At 43.1% G+C, this 26,572-nt stretch overlaps 1 protein-coding gene across 1 annotated transcript; it reads right to left on the bottom strand.

The window, feature by feature from the left end:
* Positions 1-1,250: 1,250 nt before the first annotated feature.
* Positions 1,251-26,572, bottom strand: CD3E (CD3 epsilon subunit of T-cell receptor complex). The gene is made up of 7 exons (XM_069947165.1): positions 26,374-26,572; positions 19,289-19,584; positions 15,474-15,500; positions 11,282-11,485; positions 5,305-5,466; positions 5,169-5,212; positions 1,251-4,029 (listed from the first exon to the last, which is right to left on the bottom strand). Exons 2-7 carry the CDS (start codon positions 19,335-19,337, stop codon positions 3,973-3,975), a joined length of 543 nt encoding a protein of 180 aa, XP_069803266.1. The 5' UTR covers positions 19,338-19,584; positions 26,374-26,572; the 3' UTR covers positions 1,251-3,972.

Below are 26,572 nucleotides of genomic sequence, written 5' to 3'. Positions count from 1 at the left end.
TATTTTTTGCTTTTCGGACCATTTTTTAAACATTGGGACATTTTTGCTAGCCATTTTTGGCTGTAGCATAAAACATGGCTATTTGCATTTGGGATATATTTGGGGCCATTTTACAGGCCTAAACACTGTGTGGGAACATGGTGTTAAGTGGTGTCAGAAAATTGTATTTAAAGTGAACCAATCAGCCCAACTGGGTTGATATGGTTCCTAGGAGTGCTGTATAAAGCTCCTGAGCAGCCTGCGGCATGTATCAGCCACAGCTGCAGCGGAAGCTGTATACAGGAGAAAATCAAGTTCTATTCCCTGGGCATGCGGCAGGCAGAGGCGGGGAGGTCATCTAGGCGTGTCACCGCTCTCTGCCTGTCAGTGCACTTGGTGGGATGATTGACAGGGAGAGGGGCCAGTAACTGGCCACTGCCTGTCAATCATCCCCTCGGAACGTGCTGACAGGCAGAGAGCAGTGACTACACATGGGTGGAAAGCTGCCCAGATGACTACCTCTCCGCCTCTGCCTGCCACACGCCCAGGGAATAAAACTTCATTTTCTTCTGTATACAGCTTCTGCTGCAGCCACAGCTGGCACATGCTATGGGCTGCTCAGGAACTTTACACAGTGGTCCAGGAAACCATATCAGCCCAATTGGGCTGATTGGTTAACTTTAAATAAAACTCACTCATATAGTGTATCACTAATAGTACCGTATTTAACTGGCTTTTGGATAGAGATCAGCGAATCTACAGTAGCAGCAAGGTGAATCACTTGGTACCTATCTGCATTCTCTCATCAGGCTCCAGTCCTGGGAAACTGGGAAAAGTTCCTGGTATCACATCGTTGCAATCTTTGAGATTCTCTTATTTGTGTTTTCTAAACCTGGATAACTGATGTAAATGTGTCTGGTCTTGTCTTTCTATTTGCATTTCTCTTCTTCTGGTTTCTGCTTTCGACTAATCATGAGTAATGTACTGCATATATATAGGGTACCTTGGCGTTCGTCAATTTAAACTCCTTACATTCATACAATAGAGTTATGCAGAAAGATATCCTTGTCCTCCAGCTGCCCATTTGGCATACTGTTATACTTAGCATCACAATGACACCATTAAATATATTCCCCAATGGCAGTCAGGTCCACTATGCATCAAGAAGCCCAATAAACACCCATAATAACAAGAATTTGTGTTGGACCATGAACATATCACACTATATCATCTTTATTTAATGCATTGAACTAAAAACAAGAGGAATAAAAATGATTGAGTGCAAAGCTACAAAGTGGTATGACATACAATCTATGGCAAAAAATATAAAATAAAATCATTATTCAGAGAGGCACAAGAAATACAGTGTTACAATACAAGTAAGTGCATACATAATGTATACACAAGAAAACATACAAATGCTAGAGCTATATATGAAGCAGAGCTCACACCACACCTGGCAGGTGCAAGACCTCAAGAGTTATAGTCAGGCAGGAGGTTGTGATAAAACGTCAGGTATAGTTAAAATGTGTAGGACAACAGTTCCTGGGTATTGTGATGCTGAACAATCTGCGGTGGTGCAGTTGAAGATTGTAGTAAGGGTTGTAAGGTTTGGTGAACGTGTAAAGAGCTATTTGTTAATGGGAAAGGATTCTACTGAACACTGCAGAACAGGGGTCAATAAAGGGAATCTATCGGCTATATAGAGACTGCAGACATAGCTGATAGGATGATAAAGCAAATGATACCTGATGGCTGTTTGCAAAGTTATAAAATCATGTTTTACGCATAGACGCAAGTGTTATATAGACGATGCTGAGCTTCAGCATGCATGCCTCCTCTCTCACCCACCCCTCTCTGTCCTGAACAAAAATGTTGACAGATTTTGTCAGCCCTTTTAATAGTTTGGAAGAGGAAGAATGACCTTTACTCTAAAAAAAAAAACAAAAAAAAAAAAACAGAAAATTTACCTCTGGTACTGCCAGGCTGCAGGAACGATCACTGCCACAGTGCCTGCCACTGCAGTCTTCCTTTACATACATTTGTGATGGAATGGATCATTCATTCGCTTTAAAGTTTGGAGGGAAAAATTTGGGTTCAGCCCTTTTCTGATCCAGCATAACTGTGAACCAGTGCACAGAGCAGGGGCCATAAAGGCATAGCTCGGTGAGTTTGGTGTGGAAGAACGTGACCACAGTACACCTGAATGTAACCACCATACTAGCCTTGACCTCAGCCCCACTGAATATGTATGGAATAAACTAGAACTGGGATTAAGAGCCAGGCCATCTTCTCCAACATCTGTTTCTGACCTCATAAATTCTCTTCTGGATGAATTGGTCAAAGTTCCCATGGATACCTTCAAAGTCTCGTAGAAAGTCTTTTCAGAAGATTGGAAACTGTTATAAGGAAGGGGGTACTAACTTAATATTAATGTGTATAAACTTAGCATGGAATATTCTAAAGGTAAAGGCTAAATCCCGTAATGCAGAAGGACCTTTCACAGCTCCAATTTCTTTTCAATTATAGTATTGTTATATTCGTGCCTGTTTAGACCTCAGAGCAGTCATCTGCCCATAAAGTACAGATGAGACTGTGCTTATGGCCATGATTCAATGCCTGAATTGTATGTTTCCATTATGTTTCCATTCCTTATGCAAGTACTAGCTGTGTGGTGATTGACAGGTTTCCACCAAACCTGGCTGGGTTTCTGCCAGCCTAGTCCTGGCATGTTGGATTGGATTGCTTGGTATTTTGACCTCTTTGCCTGTCCTTGTGACCTCTGTCTTTGCCTGCTGTTCTTGTACTGTTCTGCTATCTCTGGTTTGACTGACCTGTATCTGCCTGACCACTCTTTATTGTGTTTGTCTGTCTTGTCATGTTCTGTGCTTCACTTATCCATTGTAGGAACCAACACTCAGTTGTGGTTTGCGGCCTAGTGCAGGACCGATAAGTAGGCAGGGACAGTATTTGGGAGGGGGGGGGGGGCTAGCGCTAGGGCTCACACTGTCTGTCTCTGTCTTCGATCTAGGGGTCTCTTACAAGTATACAGTAAATAGTTTTTTGAATGATAGAATGTTGTAAGGTATCACATGGACATGGCTCCTGATCATCAACTGTGTGGGAAATTGCAACATAGCTACTTTGATGATTATTGGTCTGTGTTGCATTTTCCTATATATTAGATGGTTGAGAGTGTTGGTGTGCAGGGAAACTCTGAGAAGTAGCAGCTCTGCACCAACATACTGTACATACTGATATGGATCAAATATAGAATTAAACACCAATAAAAAATTTCAACTTCTGAAAGATGATTCATAATGAAACAAAATGGCAAAAGATTTTGAGGAACTGCCCATAGAAGCAGACAGCAAGACTGATGAAAGATTACAGGAGCTTATGCGTGAGAATTATATCTCATCCTAGAGCTCATCCCTGCTCGCTGCCGGCGCTACTACAGGAGCCGACAGCTTGGGGAGAGGGGGGCCACGCTGAGCTGCAGGAGTGGCTACCCAGGCGATCGTTAGATTGTCCGGGGAGCCCAGAGGAGATAGCGGTAGTCTGCTGCCGCTGCTCCTCTTGCCCAGGGTGACGTCCAGCAGACCGTTGTTATTGTTCACAAATTTTTCAACGTTCTGAAAGACAAGGATCAGCCGACATCATGCATCTTGGCCGATCATTACCTTTTAACAGTAGCTATTATTACACCAAAGGATTATTATCCGTAATGGCCGGTAATTGGCTGAATATGGTCGATAATCGCTTTGTGTAATAGGGCCTTTACCCCTATAGGGAGAATACAGAGTGCTCATTTATGGATGTGTATGAATAGATGGCTGTCACCCAGTAGTGAGTAGTCACCCAGAAGCTGGATAGCTTTAGCCTTGTGGTCTAATATGATGAGTTTATTAAGACTTGATATTAGTTTAGTTAGATTAGTTTTACATACAAATGTGGGGAAAAAAATGCCGAAGCAGGAGCAAATTGACAGAATTATTTGATGCCTTGGTTTAATCCATCATACAAGTCTTGTCCTCTTTTCTTGATGGGCTACAAAAATAAAAATAAATAGATATATTATCTGAAAATTCATGACAAAGTTATTACTGGTCTGTGGATAAATAATAAATCATAGATTAGTGTGAACATGACTGGTCCCCGATACCCTCCCCAACCATATAGCCGCAGTGAGAAGGACTTGTATGGTGCATGCTCATTCTCAAACAAAACAAAGCTGCTCTGTGGGAACAGTGCCACTCTTGTGTACAGTTTGTGTGTGGCATTACAGCTCAGTTCCACTGATGGGAATGGAGCCAAGTTGTTATACGACACACAACCTGAGGACAGGGGTGGCACTGTTCTTGGAATAACCTGGATAACTCCTTTAGGCTACATTCACACATCTATTTTTAACTGCAGTTATTTTAAGTACCAATAACTGCCGTTGTTTTACATACTGTAGCGGCCACCATTGCAATGGCGGTCATTGGTACAATATTTAAGTTAAAGGTTGAATGATGGCCCCTTTTAACACTTTTGAGTTTGGCAATTTTTAAAGGTCCATTGTATTTTGTTGAAAAGTAATCTGTAAATGAACAACCTTAAACAACCTCAAGTAGTGGCTGCCAAATAATGTCCTAAAGATTAATTTGACAGCCTCTGCGAACAATGGCCATTAGTCTATGCATTCTAGGAACTAATGGCTGTTGTTTCCATAGACGTTCCATAACGTTATTTTGTTATTTTGTGTATCAATTAATGGCCATTATTTTATTAAAGACAGTGAGTGAACATGGCCTAAATGTTTGATTAAACCGATCAGACCCATAGTTCATTCAGAACATTCCTGTGAATAGTAAACGTAGCCCTAAACCTGGGTTCTTCCAGTTATGGACAACAATACTGGGGGAATAGATGAAACTGTGATCAACATTGTTTTTCACCAAAATATTGGTGCATGGGATACTCTGTACACAATGGGGGACACTTATCAATGTTACGGCAGGGACGTACGCCAGGAAGAAGGCGCAGATTCGCTCCTTTTCTCTAGTGTACGCCTGCTGTATTCCCCACTTGCCCAATGGGTGGTGTGGCAAGGCGGGGAGGAGGCCCCCATTATGTTTACTGGGCCAGCCCAAGTGTGCCCCATGATCCCTTCTCCAATATATAGTGTATGCCCTTATATTTACCTCATAATCAGGATTGGGAACAGGGGGCGGACGTTCTTTGTTCCCTATATGATAAAAAAAGATAGCACTTACACAATGCAGGTGAACATTAGATTTACAGATATCCTATTCTTTTGGATCCCTATCACATGTGTACCTTTATTGCGAGCTCCTTTTGTATATCCACTTTCACGGACTTGACCAGGTTTTTTCTTGCAGAACATATACACAAAAAGGCAAACTCCAATTGTGATCAGGCAATCGGCGATGACAACACTAGCCACCATCATAGCCGAGACCTCAACGCAGGTTTCACACACTACAACAAAGAGGACAACATACAGTACATTTAGATGTGGCTTCATAAGAAGCGTTGCACACACTATTTGACATTAAATTGCAGTAGGGTGACTGTCGGGGGAGAGTTGGGAGCCCCCCATATGTTATGGGTCAGCTAAGAAAGTATGATGCTGACTCAGGTGCCAAGACCTACCTGACTATTTACAGACAAGCATCCATTGATAATGACTGGCATTGAAGGTCACTCCAACACCTGAAATTGAACTGACTGTGGCAGACTGTATCACCAGTGCGCCAATAACATAGATCCGTGCATATGTATTGCATTGATCTATATAAGTATCAAGTGACTGCTTATGATAGTATCCTAGAGGGGGGCTAGAAAAGTGGGGGGAAAAGTTTTAATAAATATATGTATATATATTAAAAATTCAAATAAACCCCTTTTCCCATTTTTCGAATAAAAAGAGTAAAAAAAATTAGAAAGGCTGGAATTGTCCAAATTACTAATTATAATAATATTAATAAACATAATTATTAATAATACCATTCCTGATCCCACAGGTCAAAGACGAAACACAAAAAAAATACTCTAACAAGTTCAACATTATTAATTTCTGATCATATTGAATCCCATAAAAATGAAATCTAAAGTCACATAATCGCAAATGTAGTACGCAAAAACTATATCAGAATATTGAAAAAAATCATGGAGAAAACTATTCAGAATCTGGGAAAATCTGTATATTTTGGTGCTATGGTGTGAGTGCTGCGGCACACCTGGTCCCACTGGAAGAGGATGTTTCCATCTTTAACAGTTATTAAATATGAACAGTTACATGCATTACATTTCTTATAGATACGGGTCCCACATCAAGACCAAGACTAAGACCAGAAGAATAGGGTCCTCGGCTTACTTGTTCAGAACAACAGAGAAAAAGAGACAAGGGGAGACATTTATTAAGTTCGGCATTTTTTAGCCCCGATCTTAAAAACCCAGCGGCGGTGCGGAGTCTTGCAGGATTTAGAGGCGCAATAGTTTCTCCACATGCTCACAGTGAAATCTGTACCAGCTCAGAGCTGCCATAGATTTCACTAGCATTTTACCACCACCAAAAATTTAAATGTGGCGCAAGTTGAGGCCCTGCCCCTGTATGTGCGTCCACATCCACCATCTTGTCTTCTCCCCGCCTCTCTGGTGCAAATGGGGCAGAGGGCCAAGATGCAAATAAATTATTTACAAAACAAGCATTTAATAGATTAAAGAGAATGTAACATCAGGGGGGCTGGAGTTTCCTCTCACTAGGGGCGGGCCCGCCTGCCTCCAGTGCTTCAGCCCCGGCCCGGTACCCATGAATAGAACAGTGCCGTACAAGGGAATCGGGCCGCGGTTAAAAAAAAGTACCGGGGCACTGGCACCGCTCTATACATGGGTAATACTTAAAGCCAATATACCTGATGGTTCATTCACTTTAGTTTGCATCTGCAGATGATAACTGTCCCCCAAGGTGTTTATCTGCTCCTCCAACTATGGTAATATATATGTGATGGGACTACTCATTTTCCTCTGCCATCTGAGAACATATATACAAATAGGGACAGATCAGTCAATCAGCGCCCTGATGAAGACTCAGAGCAGTGTTCAGGCAGTGCGCCTCTACATAAATCTTAGTACTGTCGGAGCTGCGGGAAAATTTTTAAGTCAGACGCAGAAAACGCTGGACTTAATAAATGTCCCCCTAAGTTTGAACATAGCCTCAGGGTCTTTTTACAAGGGCCATATAGGGGTTCCATTATGGGGCCGTGCAAGTGATCAGCGAGATCGGTGCCTGTTTCCAGTGCCTTTAGAAGGCACGATCACTGTATCATTCGTGCAGCCTTTTAAATATATTTCTTTCGGTCACACTTCTCCTGTTCACACAGGGTGATGTGCGGCTGATAGCAATAAATTTTGAAATCACACAAAATATACATTTGGCTGACAAGCAGGTGTTTCCTGCTCCTCGGCTGATCGTTGACACTTTTACACAGATCAATTATTGTCTGAAGGAGCGTTTCTAGCAACACTCATTGCTGATCACTGACCCTGATCACTGACTGAGTAAATTATTATTTGTAAGGAAATTTTTTGTGAAGACTTTTTAGATTGTCGGGTGCTCGTTTCGAGTAACGAACCCCATTGAAGTCAATGGGAAACTCGAACATTTTTGCAGGGGACCCAAGCTCAGTAGAGGGAAGGTCGTGTGAAAACCTGTCAACCTCAGAAAATGATGGAAACACCACAGGAAACAGCAGGGGCAGCATGTATGGATGCCTCTGAGGCTGCCTAATCGCACCATTATGCCAAATTCTGGGCAACAATATGGCAGTGATCACACAGTGAAGGATTAAAACAGAGGTAGTGGTAGGACTCAGGCCATGCGTTCAGCTCTACATCAATAACAGCCAGAATGCTTCCCATGTTTTTGTCATACTCTACTCTGCTGCTCCTTGTTGTAGCAGTGGCAAGTATTCTCTCCCTGGCTGCTCACATAGGTGTTGTGTGTGTTTGCTGATTGGTGATTGACAGCTGACACACCAGTCAGCTGTCGGTATCTGGGCAGGACCTGGAGCCTCAGCACCAATCACACCTGGGGGCTGGGACTACAGGTTCCATAAGTACCATCAAATGTCTCATGATCCTTGCCTGTGAAAGACTCTAGTTACCTAGTGTTTCTTGAACTAGCTATTCCCTCTGACTTGAACTCCTGATTACCTGACTTTTGACTTGTACGCGACTATTCTTTGGATCTAGACTTTGTACTTATATTGACCGGCTGTTACCGACTAGGACCTCTGACTATTCCCTTTTTGTGTGTTAGTCTTGTCTCTGTTTTGTTTTCCACTTGGATCAGGTTAGGGATCGCCGCCCAGTTGTCCGCAGCCATCTTAGGGCTGTCGAGGCAAGCAGGCAGGGACAGCTGGGGTGGGTGTCAGTTCTAGGGCTGCACCTGTCTGTTGTCATGGCAGACCCCTCTACCTGACAGGTAGCATATGAACCACCCCAAAATTTAGCCTGACACAACATAGCAACATCCAAAGAAGGTACTGGTGAAAGGACGGCAGAGGACACCCGTAAGATGACATCCACAAATAATATGGTTTCGAAATGGACAAGACAAGGATGCTAAATTGGATTAAACTTTGAATTTGACTGTAGCAGTTGAAGTAACATTCCCTGCATCATGTGACTCACCATTTCTCCCCCGCCGCTGTTTTGAGTTTGAATTTGACTTTGAATTTAAATGTAGCAGTTGGGGTAACATTCCCTGCATCATGTGACTCACCACTTCTCCCCCCACCACTGTTTTGAATTTGAATTTGATTGTAGCAGTTGGGGTAACATTCCCTGCATTATGTAACTCACCACCTCTCCCCCCACTGCTGTTTTGAGTTTGGAATTGACTTTTAGTTTGACTGTAGCAGTTTGGGTAACATTCCCTGCATCATGTGATTCACCACCTCTCCCCCCACCGCTGTTTTGAGTTTGACTTTGACTGTAGCAGTTGGAGTAACATTCCCTGCATCATGTGATGTTCATGGGGTATGGCTGTCTCAGCACAATACTTAACATAACTGCAGAACTGATGTGGCTCAGGCATCCTGGTTTTAATTCCTTGAGGATCTGGCAATTGTCTCATGCAAAGGGATCATCACTTGAGGTCCTGCCTTACTAATTATGTGCTGCTTAACAACTAGAATTGTTATTTGTTTCTTTAGTTTGAGCAGGGTCTGATTTTTTTTTCCTTTTTCCTCTTTTGTTTTGTTATCATTTTATGCCAGCAGACAGACACAGGTCTGTATAAAGACACAAACAGGTCTGTATACAGACACACACTTAAGAACAGAATACTGACAAAGTTTACCACTCGGCTTCCAAATTGTACAAAAGCGAGAGAGAGACAAACACAGAATTAGACAACAAAGTTTGCATTGTTCATTGTGGCACTATATGGTAATAAAATAAACACATGTTTGTGCATTTTTTTGTGAAGATCCTTTTCGTATTTCATTTGGAGAGATGGGCAAGGGAAGCTTCGTTCATTTTATTTCCTCTGTTTTTGAAAGGCAATTTTCTGCCATGTTCTGCCCCTTCACAGCCAGAGGAGTATGTATCTCATTGCAGTGCAAGGATCTGCAGGCCCCTGTGGCAGGGAATGGGCAGACAAAACCAATAATCTACTCTTAAGGAGAAAGATACCTTTGGACAAATTCCAGAGCTGTGTATCACTGAGCTTCATCTTTCCAGAATGAGCAAAACACTGTGCAGTCTTTGTTACGATTTTGAAATAAATTTGTAATAAATGTACTCAGACTCACAGAAGGGTCCAGAAAAGAGTTCCTGGAAGCATGGTGGTGGATTTGAATCCCTTCTTTCCCTGGAGGGGCCAGGCTGTGGGGAAGGAGGCTGAGCTAATGGAGCAAGGGTTCCACTCCCTTGGGTGGACTGCGTGGAAGACTGGGAGGTGGATAAGTTACTGGACACATTATCCGCTATCCAAGTGATCACCTGTTCACACTGCTGCGGTTTCAATACCGGTCTACCATGAGACCCCGTAAGTTGGGCGAAGAAGCTAGGGAGTGAACGTCTGCGGTGTGCCACTGCTCCCTCCTCAACGGGTGCTGCTGTGTCACCCTGCCCTGAACCTCGGCCTCTGCCAACTGCTTTGCTTGGAACCCCACACCCACGCCCTCGTCCTTGACCCTTACCCCTGGGGTTCACCATTTTATGGACACTGCACAGTATGGAGCTTAGATATGCCTTGAGTAAGAAATAGAGAAATCCGAAAATATACTAGTGGTCCCACTAGTTTTTGGGGGACTGTGGGATACAATCTGTTGGTGGCTGCACCTATACACTCTGTGACACCCCCTTTACACTGTGCAAGCAGTAGTGAACTTAGATATGGCTTTAGTAAGAAAGACAGAAATCAGAAAATATACTAGTGGTCCCACTAGTTTTTTTTTTTGGGGGGGGGGGGGGGGGTGGTATACAATATGGTGGTGGCTGCACCAATACATTTTGTTACACCCCCTTACAATGAGCAGTGAAGTTCTATGCAGGTGTACTACAAATCACAGCAATACAATGTACGTCAGCAGCACCACCAGCCACAAAATAATAAGAGTACTGAGCACTTATTAGGGGTCTGTATGCAACACCTAATGTCCCCTTTCTTCCAGGAGCCGATCACCACAGTGTGCTGCTGAAATCGTGGTAGCTGCACTGCAAGTCCCAGCCAGCAATCTGTAGTATTACAATTTAAAAACGAAGCCCTTACAAGGGCTGTTTGGTTGTTTCGCTAGTATTCCCTTTCTACTGGAACGCTAATTCCCTCCCTAACACTCTTCCTGACCAGCAGCAGCTCTGTCCCTAATCTCTTCCAGCATGCATGTGAGCCGAGCCTCGGCGGTCGCAATTTTTATATGGCAGGGTCATCTGATCTGGCCAACCAATCGCTGCTATCGACATGTATGGGCCCTACGTGATCGCAGGATGTACCAAAGAGTCTCCTGCATGTTTATTGGCTGAGAAATTGTGCCCAAACTTACAGGAAACTGATGATGAGATTTTCTCAAGTATTGCGAGATGTTCGTCTGAGTAACGAGTACCATCGAGTACCCTAATACTCGATCGAGTACCAAGCTCGGACGAGCATGCTCGCTCATCACTAATCACAACATACAAAACCATATGCATATGTTGATTAAATATAACAATCTCAATACTATTCAGTAGAAATTTAGATTTATAGATTTTCTTCAAAAGTAGTTTTACATCTTTTCATGCTTACCATATGCATGTAGATAGAGGTAGTCATTTTTACATTTGTACATCCCATTTTTATCTGAGGAATAATTTTCCAGGATGTGTTCCTGTGCTTCATTACGTATACCTTTTCCATTTAACGTAAGTTCTCCAGGTTCAGGACAGGTAATTTTCACTTCAAGTCCTGTGATAGACACCTGGAAGTCATGTTTTTTTTCAGCTTCTTCCACTGTAACACAAGAAAAAGTGTTGACATACAAGCAGAGTTTATTACATATACCCTGTATGCCGTATGTTCTAACATTTTAATCTTCTATTGTTGACTTTAGAAGAAAGACCATGTTGAGGGATTTTATTATTGGTTTACTCCAGCTTCCAGACCTTTTTGGCAAATTTACGCTGCATTTACGCTCAACTTTTCACAAAGAGCTTGGCAATGGCATTTCACGGTGTGGTGCATAGTGCTGTACATAGGCAGAAAGGGCTGTGCAATCTGCTAGCGCTATACAAATAAATATTATCATTATAAAAAGCTTTGGCTATCCAGGCATGATGGGAATTGCAGTTTTGCAATAGCTGGAGGGCTGAAGGTTCCCCATCCCTGTTTTAGCACTATATTATCGAATTCAGTTAAGGGTAGTTCATAAATTTAGATATCTATCCAAAAAAATATCTATCTATCTATCTACAAAAATACAAATTGTTGCTGCACACGGTCAATCGTGAGGCAGGTGCCTGCGGTCGTTCCCGGGGACCAACGGTAAAGGCAGATATAGTAGAAAATGACCGTAGCACTCCAAATGCGGTGATAAAAATGGGTTTGTTTATTTGCCCATGAAACACAGTGCGACGTTTCAGCTCTGACAATGAGAGCTTTTTTCGAGCAGTGAACAAATCAGGCCCCGGAAGGGGTATATATACAACAGTGTACATAATCAAGGTAATTGTGCAATCAAGTATAATCAAGTGAAAACATAGTGATAAAATACAGTGTTCTTTGTCAAATATATAATAATTGTTGACCATCAAATCTCTTCAGGCTGGGTTCACACTATGTATATTTCAGTCAGTATTGTGGTCCTCATATTGCAACCAAAACCGGGAGTGGATTAAAAACCCAGAAAGGATCTGTTCACACAATGTTGAAATTGAGTGGATGGCCGCCATATAACCGTAAATAACGGCCATTATTTCAATATAACAGCCGTTGTTCTAAAATAACAGCAAATATTTGCCATTAAATGACGGCCATCCACTCAATTTCAACATTGTGTGAACAGAGCCTTTCTGGGTTTTTAATCCACTCCTGGTTTTGGTTGCAATATGAGGACCACAATACTGACTGAAATATACGTAGTGTGAACCCAGCCTCAAAGTGTATACAAGTGACATAGTGTTACAATATATATAAGCAATGATAAAGTGAAAATCAATATAAATTAGAATTCATCATAATTAATCAAACAGAAAACACCTGTGGAACTACTGATGGACGCTCACCGTACCGGACCCTCTGCTGTTAAAAAGAAAAAGACGCAAGTGGGTTCACAGATAGTCTGAGTTGAGGCATGCTCGGCTGGAACGCAATGCTAAGATGGAACACAACTTGTGCGCATGAGTGGGCGGTGTGCGTTCCTCGAGAAAGCCAGCGAGGTCATAGAAGCAGGAGGAGCTATCCGGGAATCACGAAGTTGCGTTCCATCTTAGCGGTGCGTTCCAGCCGAGCATGCCTCAACTCAGACTATCTGTGAACCCACTTGCGTCTTTTTCTTTTTCACAGCAGAGGGACCGGTACGGTGAGCGTCCATAAGTAGTTCCACAGGTGTTTTCTGTTTGATTAATTATGATGAATTCTAATTTATATTGATTTTCACTTTATCATTGCTTATATATATTGTAACACTATGTCACTTGTATACACTTTGAAGAGATTTGATGGTCAACAATTATTATATATTTGACAAAGAACACTGTATTTTATCACTATGTTTTCACTTAATTATACTTGATTGAAAAAAGCTCTCATTGTCAGAGCTGAAACGTTGCACTGTGTTTCATGGGCAAATAAACCCATTTTTTTCACCGCATTTGGAGTGCTATGGTCATTTTCTATCTATCTATCTATGTGTGTGTTATAAGACATATAGCCTGTACAGTGTATAATACGTCTAAATATAAAATTATAGGTCATTAAGAGAAGGATAGATGATAATTGATACATAACAAAAATATACAAAATGAGGAGGAAGCACCAGAGAGCCCATTGCGGAATGTCCTCTCCAGTATAGTCAAAAGTACAGTACAGAATAAAGTTCAGTTCAAAAGCAGAACTTAAGCCCTTATTACACAGGGCGATTCAGAGGAGCAACCGAGCGCCATCCTGTCAGGTCAGCGCTCGCTTGCCCCTAGTTCCCCACTCGCAGCCAGCGCTATTACATGCGTCGGCAGCAAACATGTAAGAGCAGGGGGGCTGCAGGGTGGGGGGGATTGCCCGGGTGATCGCTAGATCGTCTGGGCAGCCCATAGAGGATAGAGGTGGTCTGCTGCTGCCACTCCTAAGATCATCGCATGTCGGGTGATCGTTGTCTTTTATTACACTAACCGATATGTCCGGTAATCGCTTTGTGTAATAGGACCTTTAGTCATCACATATACTCAACTATGATAAATAATCAAAATACAAAGCTTGAGAAAAAGAAATGGCTGCACCTCACACCTACGGCTGACACTAATGCCTCTCAGCTACATTTAAAAACCAATGCCAGAATGTTGGTATATAATTTGAGCAAACCATATTAACTCATGTACCAAGTGCAGGTCCCCTGGTTCACATGAGTCCCTACACTAAACCAACACTGTGTCAGTCAGCGATTGCCAACCCTTCAATGCAAGCAACAACAGGGGAGGGGGGGGGTCTCAGAATAGCCCTGCAACCCCACTGTCACAGGATCAAACCCACTGGGCCCCCCCACACCCCGCCAAGCAACATAAGTGTGAACAAGGTGTTACTACTCACCACTGCACCAGCAGGAAGAATGGGAGCTCCTTTTTCTCTAGTTTTGTATTTTGTATGTTCTCCCCTTTCTGAATGGCTAGCAGTCCGCCTTGTAAGACCCATGTGACTCCCAATTAGCAGGAATCATCTGGGTACATATGGTAAGTACCTCCTCTTTCTCCCATTCCACCTGCTGGTGCTATGGTGAGGAGTAACACTTTGTTTGCACTAGTATTGCCTGGCGGCTGCCTTCTACGCTGGCTGCGCCTGCGGGGTGTGGGGGGCCCAGTGGGTTCGGTCCTGTGACAGTGGGGTTGCAGGGCTATTCTGAGGTCCCCCCTTCCCTGTTGTCGCTTGCTTTGCGGGGTTTTGTGCGACCGCTATTCATTGAATAGTGTCCGCACAACACTAACAGCTCACACAATGTAAAGGGCAGCTCCAGATGCACTTTACATTGTGTACAAAGGTTAATTGGACTGCGGGCACACACGGATGCCGGGATGAACTTCACTGACACTGGCCGTTCTGTATTAGTAGAAGTGTAGTATTTATGTAAGCTTATTCCTATAATAAATCATTGAAGATTCCTTGTGGATGCTGTTGGACCTCTTCTATACAACTGGCGTTCTGTGACATGGCTGGGTCACAGAACGTTTGGTGTCTTACTTTGTGTGAACCCGGCCATAGGCTGAGTGAGCTACATTATTATTTGTTGATCTCAACTTTTGTTTACACGGGCCAATTACCGTGCAAAAAATGGTTAAATCCTTTCAATTTAAGCAATAATCTTCTGGTGTAAAGGCGGCAACGATCAAACAAAGAACGAAAATGTTGATGATCCCATCTTTTGTGCTGACCTCAAAATCATTTTTAATCGTTCTCAAGTCTTTCAGTGTAAACATTCATCATTCACAGTATATAGATACGAAGGCAATTTACGATCAAATTAAAAACATTTTATGGTGATTTATCCTCTTATTTAAACATCTATCGTTTAAAAGAAAAAATAATCACTTGTTGCTCACTAAGCGATTTATCTGTGCATGTAAAAAGGACCAGTAGATATACCCATTAACTTTAATTTATTTCTTAGAACGTTAGTCTACATGAACACCTGTTTCCTGGGTGCTGTAAAGTTACAAACTTTAATAATGTGTCATTTCAGAAAGAAGAAAAGCGACATAAAAACAAGGGAAGGAATCATGGATTGTAAGCATCATACCTGGCTCGTCCTCTGCAGATGACCGATCTGAAACACATAATGAAGTACAATAGTCAAATATTAATGAACACAGGGAAAAAGCTTATTCTGTCTAAAAAAATGAAGAGAAATGCAGTGTAAAGATTGTCTCACTTTTTGTGCAGTTTTTTTTAACACTTTAGGCTTCTTTCACACAGCTAAAATAATCAGTCTATATACAGTACTATGTACAAATGCGCCACATAAACATGGGTACCACAGTCATGCATTTGACCTGAACCTGGACGCAAAAAAATATGACCTGAACGTATATGTCCAGATTGTGGTCAAAGGTTCCATAGACTTTATACTGTATACAAAGGGGGCCTATATACAGAGGGAGGGCCTAACTATAGTGGGGGGCACAAAGGGGCTTATTGAGAATGTGAAGGAAGAGGCCTAACTTTAGCCTGGGAGGACAAAATGGGTTCATGACAATGTGGATGCGCAAAAGGGGCTCAATTACTTATAGGGTATTATTGATTTGGAGTTTGTAAAGGTAATGGTGGAGAGGATGCTAGAAATGTCAGTGGTCTAAGATGTTGTTGAACGCCATGGCTGGAAGGAGTCGGTCTAAGCCAGATAGAGAAATAAAGGACAGGAAAGAGTGATTAGAGAAGACAGTACCTCAATGGATGTACAACTGCACTGTAATCACTTATATGGTCTTCATCTGTATAGAACTGGATTTTATCACTATATGATTGCTGTATTGTATTAATATTGGTCTTTCTATAATGCTTAGCTTTCTATTTAGCAACAGTATAGAGGTCATGTGTGATCATAGTGTATCTGCTTTCTTTGGTGACAATAAATTATTCACTTCTACTGTGGTCGTAATTAGTGTTGCGCAGAGATGCCGAACTGTTCAGATTCATCATTGTTCTCCGAACCCAAACGCTCAGCATTTGACTCCCTGCAGCTGCAGAGGTTGAATGCAGCCCTAGGCATCCCAAAAAACATGGCTGTATCCATGTTTTCCAGGCAGCCTTAGGGCTGCATCCAACCTCTGGAGCTGCAGGGAGTCAAATGCTGAGTGTTTGGGTTCGGAGAACAATGATGAATCCGAACAGTTAAAGAGTCACTGTCGTATTTTTTTTTTTTGCAGAAATCAATAGTCCAGGCGATTTTAAGAAACTTTGTAATTGGGTTTATTAGCCAAATCTGCCATTATCTGCATGTAAAAAGCCTTTTCCCAGGTCCCCCCCTCCTTCCTCTTTTTCATCCACTCTGAAAAATCTGAAAATTGTGACTTGTTGCAGGAGACGTACCCTGTCTGCTCTAGGGAGAGGGGAGGGGGGAGGAGGAAGGAGGGAGTTAGCCGGCAGCAGAAAGCAGACACGGAGCTGGGTGACAGCTGTAATCCGAGCTCAGACAGGTCACTGGTGATGGTCAGAACAGATAACGGGTGAGGGATTTGTAGATTAACTCTTTGTTGTCCTGTTTTGGTCTTTTCTTTAGCTCTCTCCATAGGAGAACAATGAAGACAGGGGGGAGAGCTTCAAACTGCTTTTTCATGATAAAAATGCATTTTTCGGATAATAAACCCAATTACAAAGTTTCTTAAAATCGCCTGGACTATTGATTTCTGCCAAAAAAAAATTCACGACAGTGACACTTTAAGCATCTCTGCTCAACACTAGTCATAATATCTAATTGAACAATGTAATTTTTGTGTAATTTTTTTTTTTTAATATCATGTTAAAAACTATTATTAGTAATAGCGTGGAAGAAACTCCGATTCCAACATGCAGCTGAACCTGTTTAATGAAGATGAATGTTTCTCAGAAAAGAAGAGAGAAGTACTTCTAAGAAACCTCACTCGTATAATATTGTCCTTTGTAGTAAACTGTGGGAAATCTAGAAAACTGTAGATACTTTTTCCCTGAAAATAAGACATCCTCCAAAAATAAGGCATAGTGGAGGATTTACAGGATAGTTTAAAATAAAACATCCGCCTGAAAATAAGGCATCCCCCAAAAGTAAGACTCCCGCCACCACCTTCCGCCACCATGCAGCTACAAATATACTTTGACAACTACTATACCCTATATAATAAATGTTCATTTTTTCCACACAATAACTTTGAATTCTTTTTCATGGAAAAATAAGACATCCCCTGAAAATAAGACATTGTGTCAACTTTGGGAGCAAATAAGAAAAGGGATGTAGAATATGGATATACTGTACCCCTTAAGATATTCCAGTTACAAGCATCCAGTTACAATAGCAGTCAAGTATGGCTGAATTGACACTAACTGCCTGACATGTAGTATTTATTTATTTATTTTTAATAAAAAAAAGAGGTTCTTAAGCAGCTGCAGTATGTCTTGTGCATCACTATACACACCTCAGCTGCTGCATATTCTCTTTTTAAAAAATGTCTGACAGCTATTCCTCCATCCTCCCCATGTTTGATTGGCCTGGCTCTCATGTCTATAGGTAACATAATTCTTCAAAAAGTTGAGGTGGGCATTTTAAGAAATAATGTACCCTCTACTATAAATTGTAAAAATTTCACACCTGTTGGTGAAATAGGATCAGTATACATGTGCAAAGCCTGTGGTCTCTGGCTCTTGTGTGGTCACAGAACCTCCTTATGACTTTAGAATTTACATTAGGACTATTTTCTGACATATAAAACCTGTTTAAACTTAGTAGGTTAACTTTCTTGCAATATCCTTGGCCTATTTTCATCCATTTAATGGAAATTAAAGTTTATAAAAGCCTAAGGGCCCTTTTACACAGAAAGATTATCTGCCAGATTATCTGCCAAAGATTTGAAGCCAAAGCCAGGACTGGATTTGAAAAGAGGAGAAATCTCAGGCTTTCCTTTATGACCTGGTCTCTGTTTATAGTCTGTTCCTGGTTTTGGCTTCAAATCTTTGGCAGATAATCTGTCAGATAATCTTTCTGTGTAAAAGGACCCTTACTACAGGTTAAGTACATTAATCATGTTATATTGCTGGTATACTAAATTGCCAATAATTATAATTATACTGACCTCATATAAAGCAGTCGTGCGACTGGTTTGCTGCTGTCACTGTTTCTATGTTTAAGGCTCAAAAATTTTAACAGTATGTATTAATTTGTAATTTTAATAATTTATTCATTCTGATGAATTACGATTGCATGTGATGGTGGACACGGCCACAATTAATTAAATATTATCTAAATAATTTTTCTTTATGGAAAGAATTTCAGAGCATTTATGGAAAAATGTGTAAGTATAAGTATCTGAGCGTCTCTAACAAGGCCGAAAGTGCGATGGTTGGATGGGTCAGATCATCTTTGACAATACAGGTCTTGTGAGGTGTTCCTGGTATACTGTGGTTGGAACCTACAAGTTTTTTTCATTTAATGTATAGCCCATAGACATATTCTTTACAAGTATAAAAACAGTACAAGGAAATACATACAAGAACGTAATAGAACATAGCAGGAAACCATATCTTTACATGTGTAAAAAATTTTTTTATGTTAGACACACAAATAAATCTGAAAAACTAAAGTGAGACATAGCCAAAGGGGTAATAGTTAAAGGAAAAAACATATGGCCTAATAAATATACTTCTCAAGATCTATCTAAGATTAACTTCTACAACATATCGATTATTTTTATTTTCTTCTTTACAAAAGCTGTATTGGTTTCATGCAAGTAAAGAATGGAACTCCTACTCAAATCTGTTTCTAGTTTTGGCAAAAAAAAAGAAACCAAACAAAGTCCGAGGCATAAACCTTTAACTAGGCCATCTCAACTTCAATAATGAAGGAATACTATTCATCTACATACTCACCAAGACACAGTCCAACCAACAGCAACAACACTATGATCCAAAGCTTCATTGTCTACAACGTTTTGTTTTGCACAATTATTGGTATTTATCCGATACAGCAATTTTCCTGTATTCCCTCTGTTTTTTTCTTCTTGATGTCAATTATTTTTTACATCTCTACTTCTCTTTGCTTAACTGAATCTGTTTGATGGTGTAGTCTTTGGGCTTCCTTTGCAACTCCCTCCCTCTCTCACTGCTTCTCCTCCTCCTTCGTCATCACTCCACTCTTCATGCTACAAAAAATTTCACCTGCTTTTCTAAGAGGCAAAAACATTCTCATATAAGCGCAGAACTAAACCCACATTCACAACCACATAGATTTTCCGGTGTCATTTTAAAAATAGGTCTTTCCGGAATCGAAATGCAACAAATGCTGCATACGCAGACTGTCTAAGTACCCAATGGAATTACTTTACTCTTGAGGTTTTCATTTCTTATTAAATTCATGGCCACATAATGAGCAATGTCTGTTGACTTACTTTAGTGCTATCTATAGGCATAAGAATCGTCTTTCTATGGATGTGAGATCATCTCTTCAACCATTGAGTCAACTGACAATTGGTTCCATTGATCCCATAGACATGACAGCTTGACTGAGACCAGGATCACTCTGCAATAGCTGTGTCCATCAGATATATACATTGGGGGCAGTCTCCAACATATATGCCACATATAAGCCACTCAATGGCATCCATTATACAATGAACCCCATTGTTTAATTTTTTTTTTTACATATGTTTACATATATACATATGTTTTTATGGGATCTAGCTGAATAGGATAGTGGTCTGTGTAATTCCACCCAGCAATCCTAAACGCATACATACCGGAAGCCAAAATGACACACTCTTAATGCTTTTATAATAAGAATGCACTTAGGCCATGTTCATACACAGTACGAGACCAGCCGTTCCATCACCCGGCCGGGTCACGGAATGGGCGGTCTCAGAAAAGATAATCCCGGCCGGTACTGCAGTGCGCGCCCGCTTCAGAACTCTCCACTGCACACTATGGACGGAGCGGACGGAGCCGCTAGCTCCATAGTGTGCACTGACAAGGTTTTCTGTGGCTGCTATTCACTGAATAGCAGCCGCAGAAAACTGACACACTGGGTCACTTACACACTGCCGTAAATAAGGGGTTAAGCAAAAGGTAGTCTGCCCCTACACCTATGTATATAACCATGAGGCTCCTCATACTCTGTTATAGTTAAATACAGTGAATGGACAGAACAAGCAGACATTGGCTTTCTCCTCTGCCAGTCACTGTTGTGGCTGCACACATCACCATTTTTTTTGGCCACATCACCGAGTATGTATATATATATATATATATTTATAAAAAAAATAAAATATATATTATAGTGTGTAGGGGAGGGGGACCCCACACAGTTTTTTGCTATGGGGCCCCATGAATACTAGCTACGCCCCTGCCCTGCATTGTCATCCCAGTCAGTGGCGCCGCAATGATGAGGCGACCTGAGTCGTCTGCCTCAGGCGGCGCCACCAGCTGTTATCATGGGGGCGGCATTCAGTGGCGTAGCTACCACGGTCGCAGCGGTCGCCGCGACCGGGCCGCTACTGTACTGCCACTGTACTTCTCCCATCCCGATCCTTCTTGTGACCGCAAGCAATGTTTCGCCTGCGATCACAAGAGGAGGCTGGGATGGCCCCCGGCTGACTTGCGGGGCTGGGAGCGGCAAAAAAACAGGTCCCACGAAGCTCCGCCCCCTCAGCTGGAAGCCCCGCCCCCAGCCGCGGTAAGCCCGCCAGCGCGCGTGACAAGAAGACTAGAGGAACCATTCAGGTGAGTAAAGATTTTTTTGTTTTAAAGGGCATGATGGGGGTGTAGTAGTATGGTGGTGGAACAAGAGGATGATGGGGGTGTAGTGGTATGATGGTGGAACAAGAGGATGATGGGGGTGTAGTGGTATGATGGTGGAACAAGAGGATGATGGGGGGTGTAATGGTATGATGATGGAACAAGAGGATGATGGGGGTGTAGTGGTATGATGGTGGAACAAGAGGATGATGGGGGGTGTAATGGTATGATGATGGAACAAGAGGATGATGGGGGGTGTAGTGGTATGATGGAACAAGAGGATGATGGGGGGTGTAGTGGTATGATGATGGTGGAACAAGAGGATGATGGGGGGTGTAGTGGTATGATGATGAAACGAGGATGATGGGGGGTGTAGTGGTATGATGGAACAAGAGGATGATGGGGGGTGTAATGGTATGATGATGATGGAACAAGAGGATGATGGGGGTGTAGTGGTATGGTGGTGGAACAAGAGGATGATGAGGGGTGTAGTGGTATGATGATGGAACAAGAGGATGATGGGGGGTATAGTGGTATGATGGTGGAACAAGAGGAGGATGGGGGGTATAGTGGTATGATGATGGAACAAGAGGATGATGGGGGTGTAGTGGTATGGTGATGGAACAAGAGGATGATGGGGGTGTAGTGGTATGATGATGGAACATGAGGATGATGGGGGGTGTAGTGGTATGATGATGATGGAACAAGAGGATGATGGGGGGTGTAGTGGTATGATGATGGAACATGAGGATGATGGGGGTGTAGTGGTATGATGATGATGGAACAAGAGGATGATGGGGGGTGTAGTGGTATGATGATGATGATGGAACAAGAGGATGATGGGGGGTGTAGTGGTATGATGATGATGGAACAAGAGGATGATGGGGGGTGTAGTGGTATGATGATGATGATGGAACAAGAGGATGATGGGGGGTGTAGTGGTATGATGATGGAACATGAGGATGATGGGGGTGTAGTGGTATGATGATGATGGAACAAGAGGATGATGGGGGTGTAGTGGTATGATGATGATGATGATGGAACAAGAGGATGATGGGGGGTGTGGTGGTATGATGATGGAACATGAGGATGATGGGGGTGTAGTGGTATGATGATGGAACAAGAGGATGATGGGGGGTGTAGTGGTATGATGATGGAACATGAGGATGATGGGGGTGTAGTGGTATGATGATGATGGAACAAGAGGATGATGGGGGGTGTAGTGGTATGATGATGGAACAAGAGGATGATGGGGGGTGTAGTGGTATGATGATGGAACAAGAGGATGATGAGGGTGTAGTGGTATGATGATGATGATGATGGAACAAGAGGATGATGGGGGTGTAGTGGTATGATGATGATGGAACAAGAGGATGATGGGGGGTGTAGTGGTATGATGATTAAGGAACAAGAGGATGATGAAGGGTGTAGTGGTATGATGATGAAAGGGCAGGAGGATGATGGGGGTGGTAGTATTATGATGGAGGTGTTTGTAGTATGATTATGAAAGGGCAGGAGGATGAAAGGGGTAGTAGTATGGTGATAAAGGGGCAGGAGGAGGGGACAACATGGGGGGCATCTGTAAGGGGGATAAAATGGGGGGCCATCTATATGGGGGATAACATGGGGGCATCTATAAGAGGGACAACACAGGGGGCCATCTATAAGGGGGAAACATTGGGGGCCATCTATAAGGTGGACTACATGGGGGGTGTATACAATAGGGCATGCACAGAGGGGGGCATGTACTTTAAGGGGGGTCACATAGTGTCAGGGCTACCTACTAAATGAGGGTGTAAAGGGGACAGTACAGATGTGCAGTTTTTAGAGAGATGATGGTGTCAGTGTGAGGAGCCTAATATGTCTGTCTGGCAGATTCTGTGGATTCGTGGCCCAGAGAAGTTCTCATAATGGCCCACAACAGATGGAGAAGATGAAAAGGGAAGAACTCAGATCAGAGAAGACGTCCCCTGTGAGTCACTTGATATAACTGCACTGTAATGTATATGGTGTATAGATCCTGTGTACAGTGCGTCCACCTCTATATAACTGTATGAAGTGATATTGGTCTATGTACAGAGGATTATATTGAGTAGCAGCGGTGGTGTTAGTCACTATGTGGTGGTATTATTTGTTACTTGTTATCTGGTACTGTGTTTTATTGGATTTAGTATACTGGATTTGGTCAGTAACAATATGGTGGTGATGGTTGTGGTGTGGCGGTAATATTTCCCCTTGTGTACTGGTAATATTGGCAATATTGGTCTCAGTAAACAGGATTTGTTTAGTAACAGTATGGCGGTGATAATATTTCCTGTATACTGGTATTATTGGTAATATCAGTCCTGAGATAGATAAATATATACCAATAGCATCGAGAAAGGGGGGGCCCCAAGTTGACCTCTTGCACCAGGGCCCAAGAGACATTAGCTACGCCCCTAGGGGCGGCATTCAGTGGCAGATTATAATATGGGCGGTTTGGGCGGCCGCCCACATTATAATCCACCACTGATTGTACCATGTACCAGAGACCCCCGAGCCCGGACAGCATCTGTAATTAGATGCTGGGAGCGGGGGAGACTGTATTCATAAGCGCCGCGGTGTAATGAATCAGCCACGCGGTGCTGTTACTACAGCGCGGCGCTTATGAATACAGTCTCCCCCGCTCCCAGCATCTAATTACAGATACTGTCCGGGCTCGGGGGTCTCCGGTACCGGCATTCCACGGAACGTGGGAATGCAGCCTTTAGTCCCCCGGCTGATGTGTGGCTGCCGGAGGTGTCCCATCCTGTCTCCGGCAGCGCGCGCATCAGAGAGCTCCCTGTGCACTGGAAGTCACAGCCACAGGCGCACGGGGAGCTCTCTGATGCGCGCGCTGCCGGGGACAGGACGGGACACCCCGGGCAGCCGCACATCAGCCGGGACCAGACCAGAGAGGCTTGACGGGGGAATGGATGGCAGGTGAGTGTGTGCTGTTTTTTGTTTTTGTTTTATCTGCTGTGCAGGGGGGGCACCATATATAAGGGAGAGGGAAGACGGGGACCATCTATAAGGTGGGGGAGAGGGGGACCATCTATAAGGTGGGGGAGAGGGGGACCATCTATAAGGGAGGGGGGGGAAGAGGGGGACCATCTATAAGGGAGGGGAAAGAGGGGGACCATCTATAAGGGAGGGGAGAGGGGGACCATCTATAAGGGGGGGGGGAGAGGGGGACCATCTATAAGGGGGGGGGGGGGGGGGGGGGGAGAGGGGACCATGTATAAGGGGGGAAGAGGGGGACCATCTCCTAAAAGATCAGCACCCTCCTCTCCTGACCTCCTCTGTGCTGCTGTGACCTCCCCTATAAGATCAGCCCCCTCCTCTCCTGACATGCTCTGTGCAGCAAGGGACCAAACATTATGTTTATTGGGGACAGCAGTTGGGGGGGGGCAGTAGTGGATTATAATGTGGGCGGATTGACCGGGGGGGGGGGGGGGGGGGGGCGTCATCCTATAGTTCGCCTCGGGCAGCAGAGAGGCTAGAATCACCCCTGATCCCAGTACCCACAAACAGCAGCAGCAGGGTCGGTAGGGCCAGAGGGGCAATATTTATTTTGTCAGCATGATCATATTAACCTACTACTATGCTAGACCAGAAGCACCATGTCTTCAAAGATGGTACTGGCTCTTCACACTAACACTGTAGGGTGGGTACTGGGGTTATAAGGGGTTAGTGTTAGCCATTTTATTAGCTGACACTAAGCCCCAGGTTAGTAATGGATGCCATCTCTCAGACAGTTTCCACTACTACATGTAAAGTGAAATAACCCCCCCCCCCCAACCCCTGGTTGACCATTTTATTTGAAAAAATACACCGGTTATCATTATAGTCCTCAGGATACCAGTATCGGGGGGGAAAAAAAAATCTTAGAAAATGTGGGGTAATATTCCCTGCTACATTGGCCACAACAGCTACTACATGTGCTTGTGAACTGCAGGTGGCATCTGGTTGGGGTCCTGCCTGCCGTTCGCAAGCACACATGCTAACTGCTGCGGATAGCACTGCAAGAGAAAGTGTCTACAAAGTGCTGAAATGCTGTGTTCCCAAATCGAGTTTTTAACATAAATGCAATGTGTTAACACGGCTCAACATACAACCCTCAATGCACCTGTCTGTAAAGCATCATACTCTGCACTGCAGCATCTAGTGACCATTAATAGAACATAAAGGATCCTCCTAGACCAATCCCCTGTTCCTGAATACTGTTCAATAGGCCTTGAACGGTACTGGGGGGGGGGGGGGGGGTTACTGTATAATAAAGATCCCCCACACAGATACTGTTTAGGGCCTAGTATACAAACATCCCTGCATTATCCATAACAACCCTCACACCGCAACCCCTCATATCCACCCCCCCTCCAGACTTTCCACCCCACAGCCCCCATATCCTCCCCTCATGCACTACTACCCTACACCACCCGATATCCTCCCTCCATGCGACCACTATATGACAGAAAATATGTTCTATGCGAGGAGTTCTGCACGTATTCATATTAATGGAGAAAGCCAGTACCCCCTCTCTATTTATAGGGGGCTTCATCCTGACTACTTTGGATGTAGATTCTGTCAAAAATACCCGATACAACTCTGCGTGCTGCGCTGTCTGGTAAGATGGCGATCACCATGGTGGGACCCATTTGTGATATGTACAGCAGAATAGACTTCCTATTATCCTCCAAGGGTGGTCAGACGGCTTGTGGGTACAATCACTCACCTATCTTATAAACAATATCAGGCTCTTTAGTTCCAGAAAACAGATTGGAAAACGTCCAGGAGTTTTTCTAGTGGTATAAAGCAGAGCTGGATCCCTGACAGACTATTAATATAAGCTATATAATAATAGGGATGGTAAATTAGAAACCTACAGTAAAGGAGCAAAAACTAAAATGTAAGGCTATATCTTGGAGATAGTAAATTGTTATATAATTACTTTATTTACAGGAGCTTTCTGGGATTTTCTTTTGCTTATAAAGTATAGCGTGTGCTTTATTTGCGTGTGTGTCCTGTGTATATAATACTTGGAGCATTAGTGCATTAGAACATCAGAAAATAAATGGAATTAAATATGGAAAACGATCTAAGTATTGTTTGCCATATTTATTCCTATTTACTCTCTGATATAATGTTCTGATGGTACCTACATTCCCCATGAAGCCTCTCAGGGCAGGCGTCAGCACAAGGCTTACCTGGGCAAGTGCAGGGGCTCCAGCCAGCATTTATTGAAAAATTGTGCTGCTTCTGAAATTATTATTCATATAAAAATATATATATGTTAGTTTTCAATCAAACAAACTGAAGAAAATTATAAATACAAACAAGGTCAGTCTGCATCTACTACAGCCGGCCCTCTCATCAAACATGGCTGCTCCAGAATTTCCTTATCTG

The sequence above is a fragment of the Dendropsophus ebraccatus genome, chromosome 12, assembly GCF_027789765.1.
Source record: "Dendropsophus ebraccatus isolate aDenEbr1 chromosome 12, aDenEbr1.pat, whole genome shotgun sequence".
Lineage (NCBI taxonomy): Eukaryota > Metazoa > Chordata > Amphibia > Anura > Hylidae > Dendropsophus > Dendropsophus ebraccatus.
This window is presented reverse-complemented; position numbering and strand designations above follow the sequence as displayed.